This window comes from Spodoptera frugiperda, chromosome 26 (assembly GCF_023101765.2).
Source record: "Spodoptera frugiperda isolate SF20-4 chromosome 26, AGI-APGP_CSIRO_Sfru_2.0, whole genome shotgun sequence".
In the NCBI taxonomy this organism is placed as follows: domain Eukaryota; kingdom Metazoa; phylum Arthropoda; class Insecta; order Lepidoptera; family Noctuidae; genus Spodoptera; species Spodoptera frugiperda.
In genome coordinates this window covers 748970-770335 of record NC_064237.1, presented here as the reverse complement: position 1 = coordinate 770335, position 21366 = coordinate 748970, and the positions used below count along the sequence as shown (strand labels likewise).

The following is a 21366-nucleotide window of genomic DNA, read 5'->3' as shown; positions in this document are numbered from 1 at the left end:
ATATCGATACGATACGATTTCTGACAGCAATCGGATTTCAAATTCGTTTTGATATATCTGTCTCATGCCTAAGTATATCACTCAGATAAGTCTAGAGTGTTTCCTTGTTTCTTTTTCATTTTTTTTTAATGTTTTACTTTTTATTTTATTATATTAATTTGTCCTATATTATTTTAGACGTTATTGCTAACTGTTATGTCGAATAAATTAAGTATTTTACTGTCAGTTAATCATAAAACTCACATATCTTGTGATTGGCCTTCATTAAATGAATGCGGAATTGTTTATTTTAGCTGTAAATTTTCTTAATGTAACTTTACATTATATTTTGAAATATTGCCCGTAGACAAACTTTGATGTCAAAATGGTCATTACAAATGATTTACACCCAAAGATAAAATAAAACATTAATAAATTCGTCGTCTATACTAATGAATTCTGCCACACTCAGAGACATTTAATGATTACTTAAACTATTCTTTAGTAACGATTTTGTATGGAAAACAATTGCTAAGGACTGGGTTAAGTAACCATTAAATGACTCTGAGTGCGCGAGTTAGGTACTTCAGTTCAATTATTTGAAAATAAGTAAATCATAATATTAAGACAAATTAAATTAGTGGAGGTGATAACTTCTCATTACTTCATCGGGGTTATTTCTTAAAAAAATTAGGACATATTTTATTAACTCTTAATAAAACACTGATTCATAAGGAATATATTATAATTATGAGAAAAACAATATAAAAAAATGGCATACATAATTCAAATTGCTTTATTTGTGAATGGGTCGGTACAAACTAATTATAGCAGAGGTACAGATCCAGTAAAGTGTCACTAGTCGTGAGACATGCTAATACATGATGTACAGTATGTATATCTCTACAATGCGGCGGCCAGCTCGGACGCTGCTCACGTCTCAGAGGGTCATGGCTATCCGAGTGATCCGTGGATATCGCACGATCTCCGGGGAGGCGGCGAACCTCCTTGCCGGATTACCGCCGTGGGATTTGGAGGCGAAGGTGCTCGCGCGCGTGTTCAGTTTGCGCGCCGACGCGTGTCGCCGGGGCGAAACTCCACTGCCGCGCCAGATCAGTGCGTGGCGGGACGAGCTCCGGCGCGATCTCATGGCGGAATGGCAGCAACGACTGTCGCAACCGAGGGCTGGGCTCGCTGTCATCGCAGCGGTAAGTCCCCTCTTTGAGGAGTGGCTAGAGAGGCGCCACGGCGTCCTCACCTACCGCCTGACGCAGGTGCTTACCGGACATGGGAGTTTCGGTAGGTTCCTGTTCCTTATTGGGCGGGAGGAAACGCCCGGGTGTCATCACTGTGAGGACCGCCCGGAGGACACGGTAGAACATACGGTGGCGGTGTGCCCTGCGTGGGCTGAGCACCGCCAAGTCCTCAGGGATGTGGTCGGCGACGGCGACCTCTCGCGCCCGGCACTGGTTCAGGCCATGGTGCGGAGCGAGAGGGACTGGGATGCCGTCTCCTCCTTCTGCGAAGCAGTCATGCTAGCTAAGGAGGAGGCGGGGCGCGTGAGAGAACAAACCTCCTCACGCCCCAGCCGTCGCGAGAGACAGTCCGGGCGTCGGGGATCGCGAGACGATCTCCGGCCACCGTAAGTGCGGGCCTGCGGACGGCGAGCAAGGGTAGCTCACCGCCCGAACAGAACCAGACCCGTGCGTGCGGCGCGTCGCGTTCCGCGCGCGCCTCAAAGAGCCATCAGACCACCACAGATGGGGCCCAGCAGGGCTGATGCCTGACCCGGAGCTGCGGACTACCTAGCGGGTTTACCGGGGCTCCGGCTCGAAAAGCAGGAGAAGGAACGGGGTGGTTTTTAGTCAGTAAGAGTCTGACACTCCCTCTCGCCTCACCCAAGGCGAGAAAAGTCATTGGATGATTTTCCCCACTCAAAAAAAAAAAAAAAAAAAATACCTCTACAATACAGAGTGAATACAGCACATAGTTCAGTAACTTATAGCACATATCGTACTGACTATAGTATGTCCTTTACAAATAAACAATATCACCACCACCATTTCCTGCATAAGTCATTAGTCAGTAGGCTTACTAACGTCTTTGGGGCCACGGGCGCATAGAGTGAGGACTCTAGGCGCCCACCCAGTGACCTCAGGGAAGACGGTGGCACAGTGGTCACGTGCTGCCGTGCAACTTGCACAGCAAGGTTCGTGGGAGACACAACGTCTCCCTAGGGAAGTGCCGTAACAGGCGTTGCACCGTGCACCTTACAGGTGTTGTGGGTGGCCACCGGGGTGGTTTTAGTGAGGTAAAAATCCCACACTCCCTAGTCTTTTATCCCCAAAAAGCTAGGCGCCTTTTGAAGGTTTCCCACCGTCAACAAAAAAAAAAAATAGGCCTACTAACGTAATGCGAATCAAATTTATGCCAAAACAAATTAGTATTTGATCTTAAAGACTAATTTTTATTCTTACATGTTATTCTTACAAGTAAGGCTCTTATGACATTTTGAGTTACACATGTATTATTACTTTGACTAACTTGGACTCCTGATTATGAATAATGTCTAGATAAAGTGATTATTTTTTTACATTTTCTAGTGAATTTGGTACTTATTACAATTACCAGTTATTATGAATACTTGCTATTTAATCACTATGACTGTAACATATATAATACAGTCCCTTGGGCCGTGAGAATGGCTCTCAAAAACAAAATAAATGTATTTTAAATATATATTACTGGAGCGCGCACAAGTGCATAGAGCTCCATTCATTAAAATAAAGTGGCTTGTTTCGTAGGATGTATTTGGTCGTAATATCTGCTTACTGCACTACCTCTTTCTGGTACCAGCTAGTATAGCTTCCATAGCTTGTATGTGTCTCTCTATATTTTCTTTTGTCTGAGCTTCAATTTCACTTATCCTTCGAATTTCAGACTCTACTTGAGATTTTTTTTCAAGAAAATCACGCTTTAGATCATCAATAATTTTATTGTGTTCTTCTCTCCTGTTGGTCTCAGCATCGTCCAGTTTTTCAATTTCAGCTTCGATTTCTCCCCTTGTTCGGTCCTCTTCTTGTTGCAGAGAGTCCATGATAATTTCAAACTCTTCTTGTCTCGAAGCCAAGTCATCTTGCAACGCTTTAATATTCTCCTCAATAATAGCTCTTTCCTTAGCTTCTTGTCGTGTCAAGTCCTCAATATCTGCTTCGTGTACTTGTTTTGTCTCAGCATAATATTTTTCCAGTTGAGTTATACTCTGTTGGGCATCAGATTTAGCTTGCAGCAGTGTAGCGATGTTACTGTTGGCCTCGGCGCGTACTCTCTCTTCATCTTCTCGGAGTCTCTGTATCTCGTTTTCAATTTCTATTCTTTTTTGCGTTTCATATTGTCGTAGTGCATCGATATTGCTATGTGTCTCAGCACGTACTCTCTTCTCGTGTTTTTGGAGGCTTTGTATCTCTCTTTCTATTTCCATTCTTCTCTGCGCTTCTTTTTTTTGAAGTGCAGCGATATTATTCTCGGTCTCAGCGCGCACTCTTTCTTTAGTAGCTTGGAGGTTTTGTATATCGTTTTCAATCTTGTTGTAGAAAATATTTTGTAAAGTAGTAAATGAAGGTTGACATAAAAACGCTTTTAATTCAGTAAGCAGGGACGCCTTGTTGACAGAAATACAAAAAGAAACCCCTAAAATTTACAGTTTTCTTTGGCAATGTTACCGAAACCCTTCAAAATTACTATATAAGGACAATTTAATAGAATCGGCCGTCGGTTGTCAACAAGGAGACCCTCTTGGACCTGCCATTTTTAGTTTAGCCATAAATCCTATTATTCGGGAACTAAATTCCAAATTTAACGTATGGTATTTAGATGACGGAACTCTAGGAGGTGACGTCAACTCTGTTTTAAAAGATTTTACCATATTAAAAGAAAGACTAAATTCCATTGGCCTTGACCTAAATTTATCTAAATGTGAAATTTACATACCTAACTCTACTGACCGACAAACGATTTTATCAAAATTTCAGGAAATAGCTCCCAATATCAAAATTAAGGATAAAAATTCACTTCACCTCCTAGGTTCCCCAATATTCGATGAATGTTTTCCTTCATTCATCGAAGACAAAATAGAAAATTTCAATAATATTTCGGATAGACTACACAAAATCAACTCACATTCGGCTTTCACTCTGATTCGGTATTGTTGTTTTGGACCAAAATTTACTTATATTCTCCGCGCATCTCATATATGGAAAAATTCACATATTTTGGAAAATGTAGACAAAATTATCAGACACACATTATCATCCATACTTAATGTGGCTTTGGATGACCGTGCTTGGCAACAAGCTACCCTTCCCATTCGCATGGGTGGGCTCGGCGTCCGCAAAATTTCAAGTATTAGCTTACCAGCATTTCTCTCATCGGTCCACAGTACCTCTGAATTAGTCAGGAAAATTCTTTCTCCATCACTGGCTAGTTTTGAGGTGCCGTGTTTGACTGATGCAGTGGAAGCTTGGAAAATGGCCTGTCCACTTACTGATTTACCTGTTCACCCTTCTTCTCAGAGACAATGGGACGTGCCGCTGTGCAGTATTATTCGTGAGTCATTAATCAACTCTTCTTCTAATGCTGCAGAGCGAGCTCGCTTATTGGCTGTGGGAGAGTGGGAATCAGGTTTGTGGCTTCAGGCGCTCCCGTCACCCTACATAGGAACTATGTTGGATGACATTACGTTCCGGCTAGCTGTGTGCTTACGGTTGGGTGCTCCCTGTGTCTCTCCGCATTGTTGCCACTGTGGAGAAAGAGTCGATGGCTCGGGACACCATGGTCTTTCATGTCGTAGAAGTGCAGGCCGCATAAGTCGTCATGCCAGCATCAACGACATTATTCGTCGTGCTCTCGCCTCAGCCGGCGTACCAGCCGTATTAGAACCTAATGGTTTGGTACGTGATGATGGCAAGAGACCAGATGGTATGTCGTTGCTGCCTTGGAAGATGGGTAGGCCTTTGGTGTGGGACGCTACGTGTGTAGACACCCTTGCGCCATCTCACCTTCTAAGTACTGCTGCATGCGCTGGTGCGGCTGCTTCCGCGGCAGAGGACCTCAAGCGGCGCAAATATTCTAACTTAGTTGGCAATTATTGTTTTGAGCCGTTTGGGGTCGAAACACTTGGGCCATGGGGTCCTGGTGCACATTCTCTATATAAAGAAATTGCACATAAGCTATTCGACTCTACGCGTGACCAGAAGGCTGGCTATTTCTTCGGTCAAAAGATAAGCATTGCCATACAACGTGGCAATGCGGCCAGTCTTCTGGGAACGTTCCCCAATGACAGCGATGCGGACGAGTACTTCGACGCCTAACCACACCTAACCACGCCTATTGCCTTTATTTTAGTTTTAAGTTAGTTTTTATTCTTTATTTTTTTTGGTATTTTTAAGTTGTAAATAATGTGTTAGTTTAGATTACTGTATCTATATAATATATATAATATATATATATGAAAAACTAAACATAAACACAAACTATCCTAAAATTAATCTAAAAACCTGTTTAAAAAGTTGACCACGAAAAAATTAGCTTCACAGAAAAAACTTCTCGACTGTGGTGAAGCTAAACCGCAATTCATATTTAACCGACCAAAGAGTAATTATCTTTCAACTAGGGGACGGGCTGAAAGTGTACAAGATGAAACTTTGTCGTGGGTATTAGTGGGTACTAGTGGGGGTATGAACACGTTATCTGGGGAACAACTCACTAACTACACTACACTTCGTTTTGTAGTAACTTCTATGCAATACACTAACTTACTACATTGCTAGTTTTGTGGCAGTTGCAAACATGATTGCTGAGCACGGAATGCGTTTGATTATTTAATTCTATATAGGTATATTACTAGCTTCTATATATCCTATTACCCAATTTAACTTATTCATTGTCTATATACTGAATTTCATCGAAATCCGTTCAATAGTTTCAGCATAATTGACAGATAAACAAAGAACAGTCCAGACGAACAAACTTTAAAGAAAAGTTTTTGTTTTAATATAGGTACAGAAGTCTTATTACAATAGCTAATTTGCGAGCTGCCACGTAACGTGTAGTGTGACGATTCCCGCCTGGGGCAACTCTTTGTGTGATCCATAAATTACTGTTGCAGGTCTGGGTGTGTGAACTTGTACGTGTCTGTAAACGCATTCACGACACACGACAAAATTCTAACATGAAGCAAGGTTTCTTTTTTTTTTAATGGCAGAGATATTTTATGTATACGTTCAAATCGAATAAAAATGTTCAATCTGACAAGTAACAATTTTTAAAAAATGTTTTATATTCCGCAGAGGCTGACAGGTGACGTGTAATCCCACTTGACCGTAGTGCAACCACGTACAGCCTCCATTGTTGCATGCACCGCCGTCCCTGGCGGTGCACATAAAGTAGCCGCGGCCTGCAATTCTCTGTTCCACGTCCTGAACGCTCAGATTTTAGCTTAGTCTGAAATGTACGAACATTTCCTTCGCTCGCTGTTCTGCATGTTCTTTGGTGTACTTTCTTAAAGTAATGTTTCATTTTTGTTTGGTTATGTGAACGTTTTGGTATCCACAGATACCTATGTATAAAATTAAAATAGAATGAATCAGTAACAGTTAATTTTATTACCACTTAATATAATATTTTGTAATGTTTTAGTTAAGTATTAAACTGTCTTGTTGGTCGAGTGGCAAGGGTTCTCGGGTTCGATTGCCGGGTCGAACAAAGCATTGTTGGGCTTTTTTTCAGCTTTTCGAAAAATTTGTCAATAGTATTACGAGTACCGAATCTGGAACTGTGCTCATTATATGGTAATAGGCTCAGCTCACATTACATAGGACTTATAAGCGGGTGTACATTGTATAGCGGCATTACGTGCCGTAATGTGTACTTCTGTCTACCCTTACTAGGATAAAGGGTGTGACGTTGCTAGTCATTAAACAAAAGTAACGTTACATTTTATATAAATCTTCTAAAATAATATTTTCTATTACAAATATCTATCTATCTAATACTATTATGATGTCCATAAAATATGCAACAAGGACATATTTCAACGTCTATTATTTGAAAATACCACAACATTTTATTTTGAAACGATATCATATTGAGTGAATATTTCATTCACTACTTTATAAGCTCATTTATTATGTCTTAGTACCTATTTTTTATCTAGAATGTTGTGAATTAATATAGTACTAAGATGAATATACTTTTATGGATCCCATGAAGCTTTTAGAAACGTATTGCCTGAAATATTGCCCCAAACCGCTACTTTATTAACTCGCTATAATATTTTTAAGGCTTTTTGTAAAAAAATATATTATGGACGTTTAAAAGATATGAAATTCTTAGTAGCTACCTAAATGTATAAATATTTTTCACTATTTTACTGAAACTGAGTTATAAACCAGTGAATAAGTAAAACATTTTTTGATTTATTAATAAGTTTTAACTTAGGAGAATCCTTAGGGAATTTAAAATGCTCAATGAATCTAATGTTTAGAGTGTCTATTTTTTAACTCACATAATATGTGGATATGGCAACTTAAATTATCACACTATCACACTAATGTTATAAATGTGAAAGTTTGTTTTTTGGATGTTTGTCCGTCAAACACGCTGAAACTACTGAACGGATTTTAATGGAATTTGGTATAGAGACAGATGAGCTGACTTGACTGATAAGATACTTTCTATCCCACGGAAACGCTGACGAAAACGCTAGCTGAAGCTAGTGTAACATACCGCAAAGAAATATGGAAGTTTGAGGGGTTTAACTAAATGCAACATATCAAGGCCACAATTTTCAAACAAAAACTAGGAAAGATCTTGTTTTGTTAACACTAAGAACGACTTTAGCAGTAAAAGTTAGGTACCAAATAACATAAATACTACTTACACCCTTTCTATTAAACATGGATCCTTGGCTTCAGAACTTAGGTTACAAAATCAACATCACGTAGGCATTCTCTAGAAACTTCCATTCGGGAAGAAGATGGGGTCTTTTCCTGTTTCTTTAAGTCCTTCTAGGAATTTCACGATACGGCGCTAAAACTAAATTACTTAAGCTAAAAATTGTTGCTTCTGTTTGTAGTCTAGAAATTTATAGATTACAAATCTATTACTGTAGGGTTGCTTGTTTGAAATTAAAGCCCCGTTGTACTAGACGAGAGTTTATTGACAACTTGTCTTATATAAAGTTACACTTTTACAATATTCATGTAATAATGTTAAAGCAACCCTAAGTGGAGGGATGAAAGGGACTGCGTGGCTATCGCCATTCAACCTCCCCTAGCTGGCTAGTTCCTGAAGACCGCTAGGCTATCGAACAGGTACTAGTCTTACTTAGGCTCAGAATTGGCTGCGTGGCTACCGAACTCTGATCCTCTAGCTAGTCGAATGATGATTTACTCAAAGACTGTTCTGCTTATAAAGGCAGACTGTTTACATGTGTGCACAATATCTACACGTAGTTGTCTGTAGTGGTGATGCGGACCGGCGCTGACGCAGATAGTTCAACCTGCGGTGTGTAGATGGCGTCACTTGTCTAATGTAGCTGTCTTCTAGTTTATGACTGTTGCTTATCGTATTACACTAGATGGCGCTGTATGTTTGTTACAATCTCCCCCTCTGGTACTCTATAGTCGTCCCGACTGAGTACCAGGATCAGTATCCATCTTCCTTGGTCTCCCTCTTTTTCTTATGGGATTTAAGGGTTTGGGCACGTTATCATCTCTTTGTTCAAATTTACATAATGCTGAAGTGTGATATTTTCCCATGGATTTTTCTGGTGATTTTGGGTTTGCTACCTCATATGTGGATACTCCATGTTTCTTAAGGACAACATAAGGACCGTCTCTGCGTGGAGCAAATTTGGCTGTGAACTGTTTCTCATTACTGCTTATTGGATGTGTCTCAACCAGCACTAAGTCACCAGGTTTATATCCAGGATCTTTTCTTCTTTTAGCATTTGCTCGATTACAGCTTGCTTCCAGATTTTGTTCAATAGTTTCCTTTGCTAATGCCAAATCTTGCGTTAACTTTTTCATAGTAGGCGTGATTTCTTTCACAAAATTTTCAGTTTCAAGAATTGTACTTAAATCATGTGTTAAATCGTATACAGTTCGTAGTTCACGACCAAATGTAAGATATGATGGCGAAGCGCCTGTGGTTTGGCACATAGCTGTATTCATCGAGAAGCGTATTGCTGGTAATGTACTTGGCCAATTGTGGTGATTTTCTTTAACCATAATTGCTATTTGTGATTTCATATCTCTATTTTTCCTTTCCACCATGTTAGGTTCTGGGTGGTATACAGGTGTATATACCTGTTTTATTTCAAAACAAAATGTAAGTTTTTGCATGACAGCCGAAATAAATTGTACTCCGTTATCACTAACTAGTTTTCTTGGTAAACCATAACGTAGGAATACTTCATTTATTAATATTATAGCACAATTTTCAGATGTAGCTTCTTTTAAGGCAAATAATTCTACCCAGCGTGAGGCTGTGTCTTCCACAATAAATATCCATTTTTCCCCTTGAGGTCCTTTGGGTAACGGACCGAACAGATCAATTGACAGTACCTCAAATCTGTGATAATTCGGAGAAGGGTGAATTTCAACAAATGCCATTTTTTTTATCATATCGGTGCTTTTTTTGTTTATGTACATATTTTGCTTATTTTTTAGGTTTTATGTAATCTTTAGGATAGTATATATTCCCAAATTTAACATCATCAACATATCATGTAAAACTTAGAAGAAAAATCAGTTTGAATTCTGGTTTCCACCGATATGATAAACCGTCACCGATTTTTTTTATGTACACCGATATGAAAAGGTTATCCACCGATATGATAAATTTATCCACCGAAATGATAAACTTATCCACCGAAATGATAACATATCCAGCGATATGATAATCTATCTATCTTTGAAATATAGTTAGTATAGGTGCCTATATATTTTTACAAGGGTGAACGAACTGAAGACCTGAACTGTCTGGTCTCATGAAAGAAGAATACATCCAACGAGAATTGATTTAAAAATAAATTATACCTATTTTATTATATTTACTTTCTACTTTTTCTTTTTAATTATTTTACTATAGGTTCTTAGAGTTTTAATAAAGAATATACATTTGTATTACCAATGTCTTTATTAAAATGAAGCACAAAGATAAATAAAAAATCTCTTAAGGGATAAAATTGCAAAATACACATTTATTACTGTGGACGATCCAGCTAATTGTTTTACAATAATAACAATAAAAATAACTGTAAGTCTAAATACCTAATTAATCAGACTTTTCAGTTTAACATTAAAGTCATAAAACAAAAGTTGTTGTTTATGGTGTCACTAATATAGTCCTGAGAGGTTGTTAGTGTTTTACCAATAACCCAATACTAATAAATCATTATTAGTATTATATAGTAAGTTTTTATAATAACCGCAGCCACATCAACATCGCTCCGGCGCTGGCGCCGCGACCGCACCGCACGAAATTACACAGGATCTACCGATATGATAAAAAGACACCGAGATGATAAAACAATCCACCGTTATGATAAAGCAATCCACCGACATGATAAAACAATCCACCGATATGATAAAGCATACACCGATGTGAAAGAAACTACGTCCATAACACCGATATGATAACCTAGGACACCGATTGAATTTTCTTATCATTTCGGTGTAAATTATCAGATGTAGCGGTGGTAAAAAATGCCACCGATTACACCGATATGAAGAACACCGACGTGAGATAAAACACACGTTTTAGAAGATTAAAGAAAATGTATTATATTTAGGATAAATTGAGTAACAGCCAATGTAGTTAATTCACTTGCTGATGCTGTTAGAACCAAACAATAATAATAAAACTACTCATTACACTGAAAAAATGGAACCACCGATAACATAAAATAATTGTCCGGGAGCAACTGAAATGGCATACTTACGTTATTGGCGGGAAAATGCAGCGACTTGACACGCGTCCGTCTTCACTGCGCGCTAGCGCACACTAACGAGGGAAATAATATTGGGGTGGGGACGCTGTCGGACCCGCCAATGTAAAGTTAGGTTTAAATTACTTTTGGCCACCGATATGAGAGCATTTTTCGAGACAAGTATGTTTGTGCCTCTCAGTAATTATAAACGTCGGTTATGTATTAAAATATGCTCTATGTTAATAATAAAACTAATAGTCTATTAAATAAAATTAGTTACATACTTAACTTACTTATTTTTACAAGTGTATAAGCATTTTTGTCAGTAAAAAAAGTAGAGCGATATGAGAAAAATTGAGGTTTATGTATTTTTTTCTACCCTTATATATAGTCCTAGGCAAATTATATTTTTGCCACAACCCAATAACTGCCTATTGAATACAAAATAAAATAATCCAGAACAATATTTCTTTTTTCAAATACGAATTTCACTAAAGACAAAAAAAAGTCATTTTTCACCCAGAAGATTGATATAGTCCAGCTGGTTTTTGATTTGTGGGTTTGTATTTTTGACATTCAACGCATGTTTTGATGTGCTTTATAATATCTTTTCGGAGTCCCTTCCAGTAGAATTTATTTGTTATACGTTGTAGTGTTCGTTCAACACCCGTATGTCCAGCAGTTGGGTCATCGTGAAACACTTTAAGTATATTTGGTATTTCATGTCGTGGAACCAATAATTTTGCGTTCTCGTCATCTTGTTCTGGTGTATAACGATATAAAACGCCTTTGTGTAGTAAGAAACCTTTCTTAGTCCATTCTACATAGTTTTTCGATTCATTTCCTTCTTCTAATGTTTCAATAATGGTTTTTAAATATTCGTCTTTTAATTGTTCTTCACGTAAGTGCTTTTCAGTTAGTTTTGGAATTTCCACCTCGAAACGACAGATTGTACATTTATTATCATCATGGTTTGAACATGGTGGTCGTGACAATGTGTCAGCAACAACATTTGTGCGACCTGGAGTGTATTGAATGACAAATTCGTACGGTTGTAGCTGAAGAGCCCACCTAGCTAGCCGACCAGTAGGAGTTTTCAGGTTCATCAACCATTTGAGGGGCTGATGATCCGTTATTGTAATAAAACGTGTGCCCTCTATATAGCCTCGAAAGCGTGATACAGCCCATACTATAGCTAACGCTTCTTTTTCTGTCACTGTGTAGTTACATTCAGCAGGAGTAAGCAATCGACTTGCATATTCTACAGGGTGTTCATCTTTACCCTCCCCCTGCACCAAAGCTGCTCCTATAGCATACTGACTGGCATCTGTTTTTATAGTAAATGGCACATCCGAATTAGCTTGTTTTAGCACTGGGGCGGTCGTTAGTGCAATCTTTAATTGATTAAAGGCTTCCTTTTCTTGTGTATTCCATTGCCAAACAACTTTCTTTTTCGTTAAGTTAGTCAATGGTCTTGCTATTTCAGCAAAATTATATATAAATCTCCTATACCAAGATGCTGTTTGAAGGAATGCAATCAATTGTTTTAGATTTTTAGGCTCCTGCAGTTTAGAAATAGCAGAAACTTTCTCTGGATCCGCTTTTATTCCTTCAGGTACAATTAAATGTCCCAAGTATTTTACTTTAGAGCAACAAAATTTGCATTTTTTTCGGTTTGCATGTAGTTTATATTCTCTCAGCTTATCAAACACTTCTCTTAAATCTTGTATATGTTGAGAGAAAGAGACAGAACGAATAATTAGGTCATCAAGATAACATAGTGCAAATTCAGTTTTTAGACCTCGTATGAATCTGTCCATAAGTCTTTGAAAAGTAGCAGGCGCATTGCGTAATCCGAACGGCATCCGTTTAAAACGAAAAGTTCCGAACGGGGAAATGAAAGTTGTCTTATCTTGATCTTCTGGCCGTACCAAAATTTGATGGTAGCCTGATTGTAGATCAATTGTTGACATATAAGCCATAGCCTTTGCTTGATGTAATAAGTCATCGATGCGTGGTAAAGGATATCTATCGGGCTTAGTTATTTCATTTAATTTTCGATAATCGATACAGACCCTGACATCGTTCTCGCCTTTAGGAACCAAAATGACTGGTGCTGACCATGGGGAATCGCATTCCTCAATAATGTCGTTTTTGATCATGTCATCAAGTTTTTCTCGAAGCTGCTGCTGTCTAGTAGGCGATAATCTATATGGCTTGCTACTTATAGCAGGATGATTGCCTGTATCTATTATGTGTTGTGTAAATGGTGTTGGACTTGTGTTCCTTTGAAATATATCTTTATATTCTGCTAAAAGTTCATTGAAAGCTACTCGTTCATTAATTGTGAGTAAGTTACCTTCGTGGGATTGTAAATAAATATCAAGAGAATACAATTTAATTGGATTTATTTTTAAATAGTTAATGCGAGGATCAATACAAGAACTATCATCAGCTGGTTCTCTTGGACGTACTGGGCGCGGTGGCGTGTCCAGTTTTTGAAGCATCCATCGGGGTCTTTTGTTTTTCGGTGACCCGTCTTCGTCGCGAACCGGTGAGGGTGTTTCCATCATAGGAGAAACCATGTTCAATTCTCTTGCCCATTTAATAAAATCTGACAGTGTTTCTTCTTCATTTTTGATATCGAGCTTTGTGGTTTCGATTACGTCCAGTGTTGCATCTGTTTCCATGTTGAAACTTATTGATTTTGTTGCAATCAGTGGTATGTCTTCATTCTTGAGTTGCAACATTGTAAAGATCTTATCTGGATCATCAACAAAATACCACGCCCTCTGTGGCAGATTCAGCACAATACCTGAAGACTCGAGGAAATCGATGCCAAGAAGAGTGCGATTATTTTTAGCTCCTGGTATTGCCGAGAAAGCAATAGGTAATATGCGTTCACCCATTACTACATCAACTGTTGCTGTTAACAGAGTGGTCGTTTTAATGGTACCATCTGCTAAAGTTATGTCAGCGGAGCGCTCGACGAATGACGTACCGTGCCGAATTAGTTTTTTATATAGTTGAGTGCCAGCGATACTTGTACGGGCAGCCGTATCAATATATGCGTACCCTGTTTCACCTTTTATACTTATAGGTATCGTCGGTATTTTTACATTGCTTTCCAGCGTTGCTTGCATTGTACAGAATGCAACAGGTTTAGGCGGCGTTTCTTGATTTTTACACGTCACACAGTTGCTCCTTACCACACCTGGCGCCCCACAGCCATAACAAGCTAACTTGTTTTGAGGTTTTATATCTGTGCTTGTTGTTTTACTGTCTGCTAACCTTTTGCGACATATTTCCAAAGTATGGCCCTTCTTCCCGCAGTAGGCACATCTCCTTGTAGGCTTACGCTCCGTGGTAATTTTTGTGGTTTCTTCATCTTCTTTTGCAAGGCTTTCAAGATGGCGACCGCGTTCTAGTAGATCAGCAAATGTTTTGATGTCACTGCGAGCTATCTCCTTCTTGTATGATATTTTCAGCAACCCATAAACCATGTCTAAATGTTCTTCCTCTTTTTGCCGCTTCGTTGGCAACTGAGCCAACAAGGCTCGCTTTTCACAGACAAAATCATCTATGTTTTCATTACCTTGTTTCTTTGCGAAAACTTCTAGGTAGATTTCGTGCGGTTGTTTTTTCGGCGCAAAAGCACACCGTATTGCGTCGATTGCTTGACTCCATTTCTTAATTTCGGATTTTATTCCAATCCACCACGTGGCTGCTTTATCAGTTAACACTAAAGACAGACCGTCTAATGCATCATCATCAGATATTTTTTCAATTTTCTTAAATACCGATATGCTTGTTAGAAATTCTTCCACTTTATTATAACACCTTTCGCCGTTAAATTTAGCTCGGCACTGTGCAAAACTTTTCGTAGACATCGTTGTAGTAATTTTTGAAAGCAAATCAGATAGAAGTAGAACTTGTTCGGACGACAATTGCTCTGGTTTTGACATTTCTAATAATTTTTCGATGTAAGTTTCACTTTTCAATATTGTGGGTACTTTAGTAAGTGTGCGGGCACTTCATACAATTTAGAAGGTAGATCGTAAAATATGAGGGTAGACCAAAATATTTTTATTCTGTGGATGATTCCATTCCGAGTTATTGTTCACTTTCCAATGAGGTGGGTACTTTACTATGCAGGTACTCCAATGTTCAAGGTAGGCCGTACACATATAAGATTAGGCCAAAATATTTTTATCCTGTGATTATTTTATAACGTTGAGCGTTAATATAACCAACATATATTTTATCCTGTGGGCTATTTTATAATGTTGGGCGCCAATGTAGACCAACATATATTTTATCCTGTGGGCTATTTTATAACGTTGGGCGTTAATATAGACCAACATATATTTTATCCTGTGGGCTATTTTATAACGTTGGGCGCCAATGTAGGGTTGCTGGTTTGAAATTAAAGCCCCGTTGTACTAGACGATAGTTTATTGACAACTTGTCTTATATAAAGTTACACTTTTACAATATTCATGTAATAATGTTAAAGCAACCCTAAGTGGAGGGATGAAAGGGACTGCGTGGCTATCGCCATTCAACCTCCCCTAGCTGGCTAGTTCCTGAAGACCGCTAGGCTATCGAACAGGTACTAGTCTTACTTAGGCTCAGAATTGGCTGCGTGGCTACCGAACTCTGATCCTCTAGCTAGTCGAATGATGATTTACTCAAAGATTGTTCTGCTTATAAAGGCAGACTGTTTACATGTGTGCACAATATCTACACGTAGTTGTCTGTAGTGGTGATGCGGACCGGCGCTGACGCAGATAGTTCAACCTGCGGTGTGTAGATGGCGTCACTTGTCTAATGTAGCTGTCTTCTAGTTTATGACTGTTGCTTATCGTACACTAGATGGCGCTGTATGTTTGTTACATTACTAGTTAAACTATTTTATTAACCCTTAAACTGGCAAGCACTTTTATTTCTTAAATTTGTGTGTAGATGGCGTCACTTGTCTAATGTAGCTGTCTTCTAGTTTATGACTGTTGCTTATCGTATTACACTAGATGGCGCTGTAGATATCCCACCTACTCGCACCAAGCGCTTTGTTTCAAGCTTCCTTATGCCAACTGCTAGAAAGTGAAATTCTTTGCCGGAATCTGTGTTTCCTGATGGGTATAACCTGGGTGTCTTCAAAGTCCGCGTGAATAGGTTGCTTATGGGCAGACGTGACTCCACCGTAGGCCGCATCATCACGTACGAACAGGCGAGATAGCAGCCAAAGGTCAACCCATCAAACGTAAAAAAAAACTCAACTTTTGTTATTATAATATATAAAATATAGAAATAAAATACAAATTGATTAACACTATGCATTTGGCAATGTACTTCGTGTATACCAAAGTCTATTTCGTACTGATCTGGCAACGGTATTCACGGAGTACATACTTTGATTCTACCTTATAATATTGTTATTACGTAAATTAGAGCAATAATATCGAATATTTTATGTTACTTGTTAGGCCCCCTTGTGCCTCAAAGCCAAAAACCCAGAACTCCCAAACGAAAAAGTAAAGAAAACAATAAAAACCTTACCCGGGTCGCAGAGACACCAGACCGTTTCGAAAAAAAATTGAATTTGACAAATTATTTTCGATTTTATCACAATTTACAATAAATTTCTACCAAGATTGACAATTATTGCTACTTATTTAATATAAAAAATTAGGTTTTTTTAAATATTTGGGTCATTAGATTTTTTTAAAGTTTATGGTATTAGTGGAGTACAGTGCCAATTTAAGGGTTAAAACGTATAATATTCCGCGGTTCTCAAAAATAAAACTAAAAAAGATACCAAAAGGTAAAACTTTTTCTCTCTCTTTCTACTCTACTATTTTATTATTCATCGTACCGCTTGTGCCTACCCACTGATAGTTTAGAAGTCGGTGCCCCACATACATAGAAAAAAACATACCAGCCGAATTGAGAACCTTCTCCTTTTTGAGAAGTCGGTTAAAAATAAGATTAATATTTATTTAGAGTTGAGCAAAAATTATTCATTTATCTTTCATAATTTTTATCAGAAAATAAAAATAATCACACCAACTTAACATCGATGTACCAAGGCAATATGAATCAATGGAGCTTACTTCGTTTATTCATAGGCAAGGAGCAAACTGATTAATAGATAACTGAATTCGGGTCTACTCTATAATTCAGTTGATGTTTAATCCGTATTCATAGTTATGATTAACAGGCATCAGTTAACGTGAAAGTGCTTAAGAATTAATGAACCGGTTCGCTCGTTGTTGAGAATTGTATATGTTCTGTGTTTGTATGTACGTTTGTACGTGTACATATGTGTTTGTGTTGCGGGTTGAGTTTGATATTGGGAAATGGGTATTTTGACTGCGTTTTATATATTTGATATAGAGATATAGAGATAGTAAAATGTTCTTCATTTGCATAGATGAGATTATAAACTGACGAAAATATTCAGTCATAGTAAAAAACCTGAACTGGTGCCCGATGTATGATAATAGGCTTACCTCTTATAAATTTTGTAAATGAAATATTCTAATCACATTTATACAGTCACATATCTACGAGCATATAAAATATGTAGATACATACTTACCAAAAATTTTATACAGTTCACAATTTTCCGGATCATTTAATTTTCCCCTTTTCCTTACAACTGTACAGTAACATGTATGTGTTTACTCGCACATATAATATCTGCCTCTCAGTGATAAATGACGAGGGATATTGCTACAGCCAGTTTCTGAGCTCTCGCAACTTATTTGTTAATACTTCATTTAGTTTACAGACTGTGGCTCAATTGTTACTTCAGTACGGTTTTTATTAAGATTACAAGGTTGACTTGAGGAGAAACGTAATATTTTTTACGAATAAACCAATATAAATTATCTATCATCTATGGGTTGTGAGAAATAATGGGTTTAGTGAACTTTACGTGTCAGCAGGCCCTTTTTTATTATTTTTAGGGGGTTGTCTCATATAGATACGTCAACACGTAAAAATAAGCTATACAGTTTGTTCCTGAAGTCGACGTCCAAGTGATCACCAGGTGACCAGCAAGGTTCCAACTGCTATCAGAAAAATACAACAACAATTTCAAGTCCCACAGCTTTCAAATTACATTGACCCATGTTCTTTTATCCACGAAAAAGCACAAGCCGTACTAGCTCCTTGACTCTCGTTGCTTCAAAATCTCATCCATCCGCCTGTTATCCTCATGTTATCCTGAATAGCGCCTCAGCAAAATGGAATGATAAACTCTGAGCCAAACGCCTCAGCTTGGAAAATGATGCCATTTTTGTACCCTGAAACTGGACCTTATGGGTGACAATGTATGTAATGGTGTTCGGGTTGAGTCAAAAAGATCTGGAAAGATTTTGTCTTTTAAAAAAACAAACTTATTAAGCTTCAATTTGGCCACATCTTAGCTCAAAGTAATCAAGATTCGGAACATCAAATACGTTGCAATGTTAAAATAACATATATCCTCACATATTCTTTTTATCACATTTCGTTGCTACATTTCTTTATTGAATATGTTTGTGAGTCAGTGATCTTTGCGAGCACAATTTCGTTACTTTTCAATCAAAGCGTGCAAATCTGTACTTGTTCGTATAAATCTGAAGACGTGACAATATTTGTTCGTAATGTGTTTATATGTCTCTTTATTTTTTTTATATTTTCCTTGATTATTATCATAATCTTGTGTTGATAGCAGATGGATAGTCCCTGAATAGGGAAGTAAGATATACATAGCAGTATAAAATAAATAGTTTAGTTGGATATGGTCCTGAATCAACATAATATTTAAGCTCGCTACATATGTATGTATGTATGTATATTGTCATATGTCGTCATGTGTAACTTGTGTAAATATTGGTGACAGAGATTCACATCTTAAGTTTATAGTGTCTTCGTTTGTGTAATCTACTTTATGGGATGTAAAATATGACTTCATTTTGTTTGCTTTATAGTAGAAATGTAGTAAATGAAAATTATGTACTTAATGTTAGATTTTCCGTAGCATATTTAATTTGGTATTCAAATCTACTAGCCAGGAGCAAATCCGCTTAAAAAACCGATTCCCAAACCAAAAATAAGTTTCACAAAAGCATTCTTCCAGTTATTGTCGTCAACATAATACATCAAAACCCATAACAATTCAGTAACTTGGAAAAGATTTCACTACGTTAAAAAGTTACGCAAACTTATATAATATAATATATTTTATATAAAAGGCATCTTTTTCATATATTTCCTTCGAGTGAAGTTCGATACTTTGCGTGAGAGAAGGAACAACTGTTGCTCGCTTTACTTGTTTCCAACATTCAGTTTACGTCGGTTGCTTACTTTTGTTATGTTTGTTAAAGTTAAACGGTAAACTTCGACCTTAATATGAAGGCATGAAGGGTTTCACAGTTATTGATGTGAGGAAATTCTCGGTATTTGAAGAGCGTTACATCGGCTCCGGTATTATTATTGTGCGGAACTGCTTGTTAGTTTAAGTACTTGTAGTATGATGGCATTTTGGTCGTGTGCCTGGTCGTTCCGGGTTCTGAACGTCTTTTAAGGCTTCTCTGTTGCACGTTACAATATGGTTGCTCAAGGCAAGTCCTGGTTGAGTTAGAAGTAACTTTGAGTAAACATCTTCTCTTAAGAACTTGTGTTTCGATTCCATCCAGATTCCAAGAGCTCTTATGCTAAACTGCTGATGCTTTAGTCGTAAACAGGGATATATAAAACCAAAAGCTATAAACCTACCTGATATAAACATAAAATAACACTCATGCTCAGTAAAACCAAAATCATCAAAGTTGTGAGTTAATTAATGCAAATTGCTGACACATTTTAAAATAATGTACCTGTAAAGTTGTTCGTGAAGCATCACATAAATTATTAACACCTGGAAAATCACAGGACATCGCCAGCACGGGTACGTACTCAGTAAAACACGGAAATCTCGTCTAAAGTACGGCCCGCCTCGTAAACTGAATTACCGCAGGATTTCAACAAGGCAACAAATGTGTTGTAAAGTGCTGCCCCCTGCCGGCGCACGTTGCAGTTACCTCCCTTGGAGCACAGATGTGAGAGCTCGCCTGCTGACTCCACACATCTGTCCGGTGTGTTGGTGGCAAAACTTTTTAATTAATTTAATTGAAAGGTTTTATGTATAATTCTGATGTTTTGAGGTATGGCATTTTGAATTCCAAAAACTAATTAAGCATGAGCATTACCACTACCACAGAAAGCTATAAACTCGCTGTATAGTTCTACTATTTTCTACGAACGTAATCTAGAAATCCTATAAAACTGTAACAACCAAAACTAAATCACATTTCCACCGAGCGAAATGTCACTCTCACAATCACACAGAGTTATGTGCTAATAGAAACAACAAAAGAAAGAAATCTTTCCACCTACCGTTATTTATTTTATCAGTAATTTAATAGATGACTCTACAGAGACCTGCCCAGCCCTTTACATCGGCTCGCGAGCTCACGAATAATAAAACTCGACGTCGTCGCCATTTTGTTTTTTGCTCAAACTAAGCCATTTGCTATGACGGAGAAGTTCAAAGACGTCTCTCTCGAAATTTTATTGTGTTAATAAGGTTAGCCGCTTTAATTAAACTTAAGACAAAACGCGACGAATTTACCTAATGCAGGCCAAATATAGGGGTCGTTGGGCTCTTCATAGATGGAAGAGCTTTTCAAAGTATTTGAATATTTTCTATCTACAAAATATTTTTAAGCATTCCTTAGTAATATTGTTATATTTGACAATGCAAACTACATTTAACTAGAGCGCAGTTACCCAGTTAGAATGTCAACTTTAAATATAACAATTGCGTTACTTCGCAAGTTATTGAATTGTGAAAGTCATATAGGAGTTGCTCGTAGCTCGTAGCGCGTAGCAAGTTATATCGTAGCCGCCTACGGCGTAGCACGTGGCGTATTATCGCTGAACAACTCATACAATATGTTGTGTGAATTATTTGCCTTTGAGTTTTGGATCAGATAAAACAACTTTCTCTTTGTGATTTATCAGTAAAGGTTGTAACTTTTAGCTTATCAAAGAAAGTGACACACATTAGTACATTATGTAGTGTTTAGTTAAGTGAAATATGTAATAAGTTATTATAAAACTCTGCCAGGAATTAATGTGGAACATATTTTGTTAACATTGTAAACTTAAGTATATAATTTTACACATAAGTACTTAGTAATGTTTTAAATAAACAGTTGTTTCAGGAGCAATGCACTCATAATTTAATTCGCGTGTACTTTACTAGAATCGTCTTGATCCTCATATTTATCCACTAACCTCAACCTCCTCGAGCTACTAATTATTCCACACAGACAGACAGACTGAGCGGAGCAACACAATCT

The 21366-nt window shown here is 37.7% G+C and overlaps 2 protein-coding genes across 2 annotated transcripts; both read right to left on the bottom strand.

The window, feature by feature from the left end:
- Positions 1 to 706: 706 nt before the first annotated feature.
- Positions 707 to 3561, bottom strand: LOC126912506 (centrosomal protein of 112 kDa-like). The gene is made up of 2 exons (XM_050704950.1): positions 1939 to 3561; positions 707 to 880 (listed from the first exon to the last, which is right to left on the bottom strand). Exon 1 carries the CDS (start codon positions 3458 to 3460, stop codon positions 2816 to 2818), a length of 645 nt encoding a protein of 214 aa, XP_050560907.1. The 5' UTR covers positions 3461 to 3561; the 3' UTR covers positions 707 to 880; positions 1939 to 2815.
- A 5096-nt stretch (positions 3562 to 8657) lies between these two features.
- Positions 8658 to 9314, bottom strand: LOC118264854 (uncharacterized). The gene has a single exon (XM_035577513.2). It carries the CDS (start codon positions 9312 to 9314, stop codon positions 8658 to 8660), a length of 657 nt encoding a protein of 218 aa, XP_035433406.1.
- Positions 9315 to 21366: the final 12052 nt, after the last annotated feature.

Excerpts from the sequence above, each read along its gene's own strand:
- LOC126912506 (XM_050704950.1), bottom strand. The coding sequence starts at position 3,460 with ATGGAAATAGAAAGAGAGATACAAAGCCTCCAAAAACACGAGAAGAGA.
- LOC118264854 (XM_035577513.2), bottom strand. The coding sequence starts at position 9,314 with ATGGTGGAAAGGAAAAATAGAGATATGAAATCACAAATAGCAATTATG.